Genomic DNA, 12,590 nt, shown 5'->3' with positions numbered 1-12,590 from the left:
ATTATTTATATTTACTTAATGATATTAACATTTAAATATTTTCACAGCGGTGTCTTTGTACGCATTAAGGACAAGAATCTTCATGTTGAATGTTTCAAGTGTGCCACATGTGGCACTTCCTTGAAGAATCAAGGTTACTACAACTTCAACAATAAACTCTATTGCGATATCCACGCTAAGTTGGCGGCTATGCAAAATCCCCCAGCAGGTACCGAGGGTTATGTTCCAGTACCAATCAAACCGTAAGTATATATGAATAATCTTTAATAAGTTAAAAATTATAAAATTATTTTTATTAATCAGTAAGTCTTATCGGAACAAACCTAAAGATGAAATTGACTTAATAAAGAGATATTCTTATATATTATATATATAACTTTTGATGCCGTTACTTTAAGACTACTTGACTTAATAATAGTGAAGACATTAGGAAATAATTATAGTAGAAGTTCAAACACTAAAAACGAAAAAACGAATGATGGAATCCTCTTGCCATATATGTAGTCTGCTGCAGACTGCTGCATATGATGTAAATTAGGATATTGAAATAATACAAGCAATCCCCAGCTTTAAGAGGCATAACTCTCAATAGAGTCACATTAAAAATTTTCTAATAATACAGCAGAGAAACTGTAATTTCTCGCAAATGGGATGAGATGATGGAATCCTCTTTACAATTAATTGCCTCACTCTCTTAGTACATACGTAGTTAATAGGACTACAGCAAATATTTTTGACAAAAAAATAGAGAATCAGTAAGACCTCACAATAATGATCATTTGCCAATTCGTGGCAACTAGAGACCTCAGTCTTAGGAACATAACTAGTTCTTAATAGCATCACTGCAAGTTTCTCTGATAACAAGAAAGTGAAACAGAGAGGGGTCGTAGTTACAAAAAGATGATGAATGGAGTAATGGAATCTTCTTAGCCACTAACCACTTCATTCTTTAAGTACATATGTAGTTAATAGCACTGCAGCAAATATTTTTTGACAATAAGACAGAAAATCAGTAAGACCTCACAATAGTGATTAGACAATGAATTGAATAATGAAATCGTCTTGGCAACTAGAGAACTCAGTCTTAAGAACATAAGTAGTTCTTAATAGGATCACTGCAAATTTTTCTGATGACAAGAAAGTGAAACAGGAAGGGGTCGTAGTTACAAAAAGATGATGAAAAAAGTGATGGAATCCTCTCACCAACTAACCACCTCACTTTCTAAGTATGTTATATACGTAGTTAATAACGGTGATTATTTCACAATAAGTTAGAGAATCAATAAAACCTTGCAATGGTGACACGACAAGGAAAAGATGATATGATCCTTTTAGAAACACACCCAAAAACGTATGTAGTCCTTAATAAGATTTCAGCTTTATGAAATATATATTATCAATATCATTAGTCTACGCTTGCTGTTGGTATCAACCAGTTTAACCCAATAGCAGTTAACTCAAGTGTTCTACAAAATAGATGTCAAAGCTTGTTCTTAGTCCACACATATTTCAGTACAAAATTAAATACTCAATTATTGTAGTATTGTACCCATTAAGTATGTATATTGCATTAATTATTGACAATTATTTTTGCTCCTTCGGTGAGATGTAATTATGCGTTTGTCTCGCAATTTGTCCATTTTACATGAGGCATTGATGCAACAGTAATTCTTGCAATTGCTGGAATCAAATTAATTAAATTAATTTTTAAAACATTTCGGGCTTTATCGACAATTTATTACACATATTGTTTTAATAAATCAAATGAGAGGCATTTTCGAAGGAGTAATTTATATAATTTATGGTGTTTTTCAATAAATATTGGCAGTTGAAATAAAAATTCGATTTTATTTAATTATTTCCATTGAGAGCGTCAATATGCTGCGCCACCGCTGCGCCACCGCTGCTGTTGTCATGATATGTCAATGCTGTTATTTACATGCCTCGTCACGGCCGCGGCGTTGGCAACAAAGCTGCACGCCTCATTGCCTCTGCAAATGTGCGTTAAGGTTGACAAAGTGGAATGGCAACATTTGTTTACATGCAAACAAAGAAAGGTTGATTGGCAATGCAGAGGAGGCGATGCAATAAACTTACACGCACATAAATATTTTGACTTATAGCCGCTTATTTGCATTTGCAATTGGCAAAAAAAATTAAATTTTAATATTTGTAATTGGCAATTACATTGGCTGATGATGGTGGCCATAATGTTACTGTATGTAATGATTATGAGGATGATGATTATGTCGATGATAGTTGAAATTAAAATTGCAGTTGGAGTGTAAATGTGTTGACGTGAAATTTTATTAACATGTAACTGAATTTTTTTTTTTATAATGATTTCAAATCATATGATAGGTTGGATAAAAAGTATTCGGCGTTTTATGCTCATGATTGGAAACATTTTAATTATGAAAAACTCACTAATATTCTTTCCATCATTCGTTCTTTCCACTGCGATCATTATTGTGTTAGTGAGATTACAGTCTAGACATTAAAACAAACAATAATTTGATGATGTGATGTCAAAACTATACACATAATGGAAATTTTGATGAGCATCCCACTAGAAGTATGTTAATTTATTCTGAGACACCAATAATATGTCGAGCTTGCCATTGCCTAATTTATAACAGCTTGAAGTATCAATACAGAACACTGGAAAATGAGATAATATGAAGCTATGCTGGGCACGCAATGTCAAAAGTTTTGTAGATTTTTCTGCCGCTCCACGATGTTTGACATCCTAACATCTATTGTATTAATGTCCACACTCTTATCCAGCTCCAGGTTATCTACCTACCTATCGAAATGACTATAAGAATATAAATAATGAAGGCAAAATGGATTTTAAGTGAAATGAAAGTTTCATCAAAAATAATTTTTTTAAAAGTACTCGTGTGATGCATAAACAGTGTTGATAACAAGGTGCAAGAGCTGTAGGGGCCAAGAGAAATTATATACTTTCTTTATAAGTCTCAAACATAAATCTTGCAAGAAATATCTATTTTATTTATTTGTTAATAAAAGGGTACTTATGCGCTACTTCGTCGAAAATCTTGTAGATCGTATTTTCTGACGCTCAATGAGGAGACACCAGAATATCTGTTGTATTACTGCCGGGGTTATCCATATTCAAACCTAAGCTTCTCGGCACCCCATGCTTCAACTGATTCAGTTATATATGTAGCATTAAAATTAATTAAATACTTACAGTCGTTAATATATCTAAGGCTGACTGAGACTGATTTGCTCAACCTGACTGAGACTGATTTGCTCAACCTTATGTCGAAAATTACACGATTGTGGGATCCAAACAGTATACCTAGCTAATACAATAGGTTTCGACCTTCCTTCACTTCACCTTCCTACTCTAAACTGTCAAAATGATTTTGACAACAATTCACATATGCACTATTTGGACAGAAGAAAAAGCTATGCCGCCATTTAAAAAAGCATAGCATGCAATATAAATCTGGGCTTAAATCATCTAAAGATCTGGTCTAAAAACACACTTTAAGAATTCTTGAAAAAATGATTGATGGCTCTTTCTTTTGGTTCTTTATCAGATCATTTTGGTACAAAAATGTTTGGTGCTTTTTTTGTGACTTTTAAGTATTTCTAAAATTCACAAAAATATCTACTACTGATTCCATTATATATGGAGACCTAACTTTGTCTGATATCGCTACGGAACAATTGGTCTATGTATGGCTTACTATCAGCCATATTAAACTAAGCTATCTCTTCTATTTTTTGTATAAAATATTTATCAGTTTCTATCTGTCACTACTTAAGTACGCACAGTACGGTTCATGTAGATTATAACTAGAGATTACAAATCTGCTTTCAAATCTCACCGATGTTTGTTGTAAAAAGACGGTTTAAGAAGTCTTTCAAAATTCTTGGTGGCTTTATTTTAGGAAGGAGCTTTAAGTACTTCTTAAACTTACTAAAATGTCCAGTTCAGGTTCTACATACATAAAGGTTTAAGTCTACCTGATATTGCTAAGAACCTATGGATAGACCCATAGGTATCTCACTGGCGAATTTCAGCCAATGAGTTTAAATTGAGTTATCCTGTGCAATTCGTTATGAAATGCAACAAGAGCAGTGTTAGATTTAGTTTATTTAGTATTTTGTGTTATTCTTTAATTTTCTCAAACGAAAATTTTTAATTTTATTAAATCAACTTCACATATTTGCAGCAACACCAAACTGAGTGCCACCACCATTTCATCTGCTCTGAATGCACATGGATTCAATGGTGTGTCCAATGGCAGCTCAACTCCAACTCCGGCACCAGCTCCAGCACCGGTAAGTAAACTTTGTACACTTAACCCAATATGAATGGAATATTTTATACTAACAGAATATTGTATAATACCAACCGAGCAAACACACACTAACACAAGCAAAAGTGCACACGCATACCAATGCAAACGAATTTGTTAACACTGGCAAAAGATATTCCGAAATGAATTCATTTTATATCAAAATGAACACCTGAAGCTCGTATTTAAATAAGAAACAAAGGGAAAAACAGTAAAACAGAAAAACAGAAAACAGAAAATGAATAATGAACGAAGGCTGGCTTTGATAAACATTTTGAAAACGTGGCTTTTTAGTAGATTTTTGGGCAAATATTTTTATTAAAATTTACGAGAAAAAATTGCTTTTTGAAATGAAACGATAATATTTGTTGCTGCAACATGCAAGGCAATGCAGAAATGTTTACAGAAAGAACAGAAAGAATAGCAGCACAGAAAATGTAATAAATACGTTTTAAATAAGGGCTTTGGCTGTAAAGTGTCTTTGCTTTGTGTAAGCATTTTTCCATAAGTGTGTGTGTATTTTTATTTAATTGTGTGTTTGTTTATACAAATAATTTGTATTTTGTTGCTATGTTGTTTTCGTTTTTTTTTTTTTTTGTTAATATTCCAGTTGAATGCGCTTAAAATACTGCAAGCCATGGCTCACATGTTGCTTAAAGCCATTTATGCTATATGAAAATATGTTAAAAAAGGCATATAAAAAAATTTTTTTTATAATTTTACAAATATTTTTAAGAAATATATAAAAGAATATTTAAAGGAATATTTAAAAGAATATTTAAAAATATATTTAAAAAATATTTAAAAGCATATTTCTAAAAATTTAAAAAATATATTTAAAAATATATTTAAAAAATATTTTAAAAATATTTAAAAAAAAATTTAAATAAAAAAATTTAAAAATATTTTAAGAATACTCAAAAAAATATTTAAATAATATTTAAAAAAATTTAAAATATACTTATTACATTTAAAAAAATTTTTAAATAATATTTAAAGAAACATTTTAAAAAAATATTTAAAAACCTGGTTGTTATTATATTAAAAATTTATAGTAATTAATTATGCTTTTACATTTAATAATTTTGTCTTTGATATTTGGAGTAAACAAAATGTTTAGCCACTAATGACGCCAGCAACATTTTGTAAATGTTGCTGGTGTTTATTTTGGTTGCTAAGAAATTTGCTGTAAACATTGTGTCTAATGTAAAAATAGTGTGAAAAAGTTTATTTTCGATTATTTGCTTATTTTGTTGGCACATTTTATTTGATTACAAAAATAAATTTGTTTATGTACAAGAGAGATATTTTTGCCAATATTTTTAAAAAAGTAGTTCGAACTGCAAGAATTTTGTGTAATGAAAAGATTTTGTATTATGCCAATTGCTCAGATCAACATAAGCAGTGCTGTTTGGTACAATCAATAACAGGGCGCAATACTAAAAACACTGCATCTCGATCATTAGTCGCCCCTTGATATTTGTTGCTATCTGCAATTGTAAATATATTGAAATTTACGCCATAGGTGTAGTCAAGAAGCGGAGAGAAGGTTTAATTTGAAGAGTTTTTGTTGATAAAAACTGATGAGAAATATAAATATAGAAATCTATACCTTTTATTATATAGTTTATTGAAAAATTAATTAATTATCGAAAAGGCAATATAGTCTGTCCGCCAAATTCTACACTAATGCATGTAAAAAACTTGAGTACAAACGATTTTCTTAACCAACCCATAGTAGTGGCTTGTTATCTTAATCCTGGTTTACCTTAATTTAAATCTCACTCAATCACTTATCCATTCATATTCCCAAATAATTCGTTTTCTTCCCATACTACTTTAACCATGTACACGTCTTTATAATTCCTTTCCCGTTATCTGATTTATAGATCCAGGTTACAATCACAACACCAACTGTTTGTCAATGATTGTAATCGATCTATCAAATCTAAGGAAGATTGTTTTATTCAACCATGAGAGATCTTTTTGCCATAATATATAACTTCCGGCACACTTTAAGGTGGGCACCCTCTACGCTCCCCCTAACTACACCCATGAATTCCGCGACTTTGCTTTTTAATAGCATAAAAAATGATGTCTCATTGTGGACTCGTATTCCATTTCTTTGCAATCGTGCAAATTTTTTATGTTTTTTAGTTGTATTAAATTGTATTTTTAAGTATTTATTTTTTACTATTTGAAATAAATAAATACATATAGGAAAATAAAAATACTAAACTATGCAATTACTCACATAAAAAACTGCATCTTTGCAGTCGCACTACAAAAATACTTACGTTGCACTTTTCGGGCAAATAAAACCTTTTTTGCTAAATCCAAATTTTTGCGATTTTTCGGTTAGTCTGAATTTAACGTGTTCGGATGGTGTCCGTCATAGCGGACACTAAAGCGAATTGTGACTTAATTTATATATAAAAATAATTAATAATATATTAAGTGTTCTGACACAGAAAAAAACAAAAAAAAAACAATGAAATAGTCGCAAGAAAATAAAAATATTCGAAAAGTGAAATTTTATTATGAATTTGAATTGAAAAACGGAAAACATTAAGAGAACTCGAAATATCCTTAAACGAACCAATATTCTATAACCTAAAAAAAAAAGTTTAAAGTATATTCTACAAACACTGACGAAGAATTATATAATAACTTTCTGAAAAAAAAAACTTTTAAAAAAATCCTTTTTTAAACAATTTTTGGAATACTCTTAACAAATTTTTTAAAAATAAATTTTAATTTCTTAAAAAAATTGATACCAGCAATAATTTTTTGTTTTGTAATCCCATAAATAAATATATTGACCTTGACCTATAACATTAACTCTGCTGGCATAGTTGGGAATTTCCTATTTTTGTAAATTTTTCACCTATAATTAGGTTTTATATATATATAAATTATTTTTAAATTTGTCGCACATAATAATAATGGTAAAACAAATTTATGTCTTATGAATTATAATTTATTGAATTATAAAATCAATCAATTGCTTTTTCATATATTAGAAATGTAGATATAACCACAACTCCTACTATGAATAATTTTAGATGATTGAAAGGGCGCATAACCCATAAGAAGAACAAACGAAACGGTCCCATAATAGAAGTTGAAAAAATTTTTCTCAGATTAGCAAGCCCGCTTATAATAAATCGATAAACCGATTAGGTCGATGCAAACACAATAATTCGTCCTCTCTCTATCTCTCTCCCTCTCTTTCTCTCGTTAGTTGTGAGCTTGTGATTCATATAAATTAATTAACATTTGCCTTTCTAAGTTGCTCAAGTTTACCATAAACAACTCTCATATGCCGATGACGTGAGCATAAGATTTCACTGCGACCGGAAGAACTGTAACTGCATACCTAGCCCTGACAATCGTTTTCCCCTACACCTATTTTATACTTATATTTCATTAAAAGATTCATATGAACAAAAATTTCAAAATAATTTATTGCGTTATCCAGCAAACATAATTACAAAAAAATTAAAAAAAAAGAGAAGCCATACTTTGCTTCAGATAGAAGTCCACAGTCTTTCTGTTGTAAATAGAGTAAAGTATGCCTATGGTTCAAGCTTAGGTTACGTATATGGCAGATTTCCCGTAAATTGCAAACAAATCCTTTTTCTTCAGTTATAAAAAAGATTAAAAATAATAGTAAATATAAAAAGTTTCAGTGACAAAAACGTCAATTTCAAAACAACTAGGTAAATATGCCCATCGGATAGCATATTTTATATATCAAATAGAGGTTCATTATAATTGGGATCAGCTATTTCATTTGGATTTGTATAAAGTTCGTCATACTGAACAATTTTTTCGACTTTAGTTTGAATTTCAAGTCCCTAAACAATTTCAATATATATACAAAAAACAAAATTATGAATATAATATATAATTATTATAAGGTTTCCAAATCTACGAAGAACACAGTACATATTATATCTCAACTTAAATTAGTCTCTCAATCTCCTATATATTCTGAAATAATTTATCTGCAAGCCATTTAGTCTTGGATATTATGGCATATGTTAAATTCATCAACAGTGATAAGGAGTGGTATATAAAAGTGGAGCTTTTGAATTCAACCCTACCAAGGTTATATATACCCTAACATTGACATCTTGAAGATGATTCATTTGAGAATATCAAAACACTTGGGACAGTTTTATACTTAATTTAGGAGATTTGTTTCAATTTAATGCTTTCATTTTTAGTATAAAAAGCCTTAAAAAAATCTCACCTCCCTTAAGCGAATCACCGCCTCTGGCGACAGTTTTGTATCTATTCCATTGCTTAAAGGGAAGAAGTGGAATTTTTTATGAAAAGTATGACGGGGATTTACGGGAGGTTATTCAAACGAAAAAAGTTCAGAAAGTTGTTTAAAGAAAGTTTGTTGCAGACACGAAACCATTGTATGATTCTAGTATCATTCTAGTTTTTTACAGGAAAGTTTTATGAAATATTTGAAAAATACTTGAAGGAGGGGAATTTGGGGGCGATACATAAAGCAAAAATGTTTATTATTAACCATTTTTTTTATTAAACATAACCTAACCCTTTATTGCTAAAAACATTAAACTCTAAAAAAGAGGTGGGTTCCATATTCAAGTTTGGTAGATTTGATGGATGTCAATTAAGGCTATGGAGTTTGTATGTAGTTTATAGAACTGAACTTATTCATTCCAATAATATTTCTGATAAAACCATACTGCAAAATATTTATGATGATTTGCGAAAAACAGGTGTTAATGCCTAATACTATAATTTCTAAAAAAAAAACTGAAGCCAAAAACAAATTTTTTTTTGTACTAAAAATAAAAAAAAAATAATTCTTTTTGTACTAAAAAAAAAAAAAAATTTTGAATTTTATAATAAAATCGAATCAAACAATATTAACACTGCCAAATAATTATCACAAATAATTATTTGTTCAAATAAATATCACAACACAGTATTTACAGTAAATTTTTTTTAAATATTAATTACTTTTAATTAAGCAAATTATATTTTTATTTATTTAATTAATTTAATTTAATTTTTTTTTAATGCACTCGCTAATGTTTTTGAATGCGCCCTGCGTTTGCCTCCTAACATAATGCAATTACTAACTCAAAATCGCCCACGCAACAGCAAGAGGATACCGCCGATTATTCTCTACCCCCACCACCCTCACCAACACAATTACAACAATTTGAAAATGATAGCCAATTCTATGCCAACAATCAAAATAATCACACACATACACACAGCAGTCTGTCATCGCTTTCGTCGGCTTCTTCACTTACCTCGTCAATGTCGTCCCCTACACCTGACAATTACATTGCCTCATTACCCCCACCGCCTCCACCAATGCCAATGGATCAAAATGAAGCCAATTTGTATATAAGCGCAAACAAAATTCATGACCACAATGGCAACAGTAAAATGTTGCAGCAAAACGAGAACGACATGAATACATACAATAAGAATGTTGCTGGCTTACATGCACCCACAAATACGGTGTATAATAAATTTTTGAAAGAGTATTCCAATAAATTGTTGTCACAAGCAAACACAAATAACAATAACAACCATATTAATAATAGTAATAATAGTATTAATTCAACAGCAACACAAAATAACAACAAGAATAACATTAATCACACAAATATTTTGAATAACAACGACAATAACTTGTTTAACGGCACCGCCAAGCCATACACAACCACACATACACCCGCGTCATCAACAACGAATGTTGCTGCAGTATCAGCAGCGCTTGCTAATCAATTGAAATTTAATCCATGTCAGGTTGCAAATCCTTTAGCAACAACAGCAGCAAATACAGTAGCTCAAGCACCGATTGCGGAAATTATTAAACAAGACAACACCACAGCGAATATGGCAGCGACTTTTGAGAATAATGATCAATCGATTTACGGGCAGATCAATACCAATGCCGCGAATATAGCTCAGCCGTCGTTTTCTGCATCAGGTGATCAACCATTCGAATATGTCACACTGACTGGGAATGTGATTCGTAGTGTAGTGCCGCCTGGTAAGGGTGGAAGCATCAACTATAAGGTAAGTTCAAGATCAGGCCAAAAGCTTCAATGCAATTGATAGCAAGTACGAACAAAATAAACTGAGTCCAAGCACAGCATGTTGTTGTTGAATATGTCAATTTGTTGTTAACTAATAATAACAAAAAACTATTGCGCAAATGTTTATAAACATTTGTGAACAGCAAACAAATGTTTATAGACATTTTAGTCAATGCATAACTTGAAATACGAAATAGGTTTTAATGTATTGTGTTTTTTCTTTTGTTTTTTGAATTAAAGGTTAATCAAGGTTATGCACGTCCATTCGGTGCTGCCCCACCATCAGCTGCACCAAAGTCTCCAATCTCTTATCCACCCCAACCCCAACAATGGGCTTCACCACCGCAACAACAGGCACCAAAACCCGCTAGCAATCCTTATGCTACTTTGCCTAGATCCAATGTTGGACAACAAGGTAAGGATGACGATGATTACTTAATTGAAAGTGATTGGGTTTAACGTATATCCATTATTAACAAAATACAAGAGAATAGTGATATATATTTATACTTATTAGTGTTTTAATTGATGTATTGAAAGTAGCAGCAGTGATATTAAATAATTTTATTGTTTGCGTAAAACTGCTACTTTTACATGCAATATTCAATATATACTATATAACTTTTATAATTATTTACCACATGTTTTTATACATATGTGTATATAAATTACAATATATTTATGTATAAATATTTGAAATAAATTTAAGTTTTTAAATTTTAACAAAAAAGAAAACGAAGCAAATTTTTGTTGCAAGCAAAATTTACTAAAAACTTTTTCGATTACAAAAACAAAAACTCAATTCCGGCAATGCTTCATATTACTAACCAGCCTAAGTGTATGCAACAAAATTTAAAATAAAAGCGAACAATATTTGCGTTCACCATTTGTCCAACATAAATACTTTTATTCCGTGTAAATTGTATGTTTTATGCAAATTGTATAAATGCTAAACCCAAAACAAATTTATACATACAACACACAACACAACAATAATAGTTTTTATGTACGTGATTAAGAACAAAAAATATAAAAAAATATATAAAAATATATATAAAAAATATGTACGCCAAGAACAAATGAAACAATTAAAATGCAATTTGTAGGTCGCAGTGTACATTCGTACAACAATTACAGCAACAAAAATTATACACAACAATTCAGAAAGTCCCCCGGACCCAATAAGTACTCCACTTTGCCTTCGTACAATTCTTCTCATTACAACAATAACAGCATCGGCAACTATAACAACTACAATCGAGGTAAAAGCCTAGACCAAAAGCTAGCATAGTTAAAGGCTTTTAAGCGCGGTTTGGCGTTTTTTATCAAAAACGTTTCTCAGCTGCAAGTTTTACTAAAACTGTTTGAATTTATTACTGCGAAGACATAACGTAGGCATTTTTGAAAAAAAAAAATTCGCTCAGCGTTGTTTTTGATAATTTTTTAACAATTATTTATAGCACAAATAACGTTTTGCTATAGCAAACCAAATAAAACCTTCAATCACATTTAAACGATAACAGAAAAATATTTATGAAATTATTAAAATTTGTGGTTTAATGCAGAATTGTGAGCACACCATAACCATGTATTGTCTAATTTTGTTAAAGTTTGTACAAAGGTTTTTTTAGATATTTCTATGCTTTATTAGTGCTGTTACATGGCACTCTCAACATATAAAATATTTATGTGAAAGTAATGTTTTGGGCTAAATAAATAATAATCTTGTTTATTTCAAACTTATAAAGGTCTTGAAAGTAAAGGTTAATCATTATATTTTCAACATTTTTTTAATGTTGTTAACTAGCACTTCTGTTGTTTATATTCGTAAAAACAAAGTTTCTCTTCATTGGCGAATTTTGTAATAGTTTTCAAATATTTGGTAAATTATTACGTATTTTAGGTTGACAGCAGTCGTTTTGTCGGTACTGGAAAACCTAATTATCTGCAGCAATTCTATTGTTGCACCCCAATTTGTTGAAAATATTAGAGAAGGGATATCAACAAATCTTACGGCCGTTGCTCAAATACTTCTAACCGAAGCTTTAATGAACTGTTGAAATGACCATATCTTTCCCTAAATAATTTAGGTGATCTTACTTTTATATATATGTTGATAGTTTCAATAGAAAGATCTTTACAGAAATCAGAG

The 12,590-nt window shown here is 30.4% G+C and overlaps 1 protein-coding gene across 10 annotated transcripts in view; it reads left to right on the top strand.

The window, feature by feature from the left end:
- Positions 1 to 12,590, top strand: part of LOC119679555 (PDZ and LIM domain protein Zasp) — a 96,751-nt gene that overhangs the window by 71,202 nt on the left and 12,959 nt on the right. For 6 of the 10 annotated variants that reach the window (XM_038091975.1, XM_038091979.1, XM_038091978.1 and 3 more), the window contains exons 7-10: positions 48 to 242; positions 4,212 to 4,320; positions 10,146 to 10,418; positions 10,679 to 10,853. In XM_038091975.1, coding sequence (XP_037947903.1) covers positions 48 to 242; positions 4,212 to 4,320; positions 10,146 to 10,418; positions 10,679 to 10,853 — 752 coding nt within the window. Of the gene's footprint in view, positions 1 to 47; positions 243 to 4,211; positions 4,321 to 10,145; positions 10,419 to 10,678; positions 10,973 to 11,544; positions 11,701 to 12,590 lie in introns of those variants that run through there. The other 4 variants (XM_038091977.1, XM_038091976.1, XM_038091980.1 and 1 more) reach the window with 3 other exon arrangements.

This window comes from Teleopsis dalmanni, chromosome 2 (assembly GCF_002237135.1).
Source record: "Teleopsis dalmanni isolate 2A chromosome 2, ASM223713v2, whole genome shotgun sequence".
Lineage (NCBI taxonomy): Eukaryota > Metazoa > Arthropoda > Insecta > Diptera > Diopsidae > Teleopsis > Teleopsis dalmanni.
This window is presented reverse-complemented; position numbering and strand designations above follow the sequence as displayed.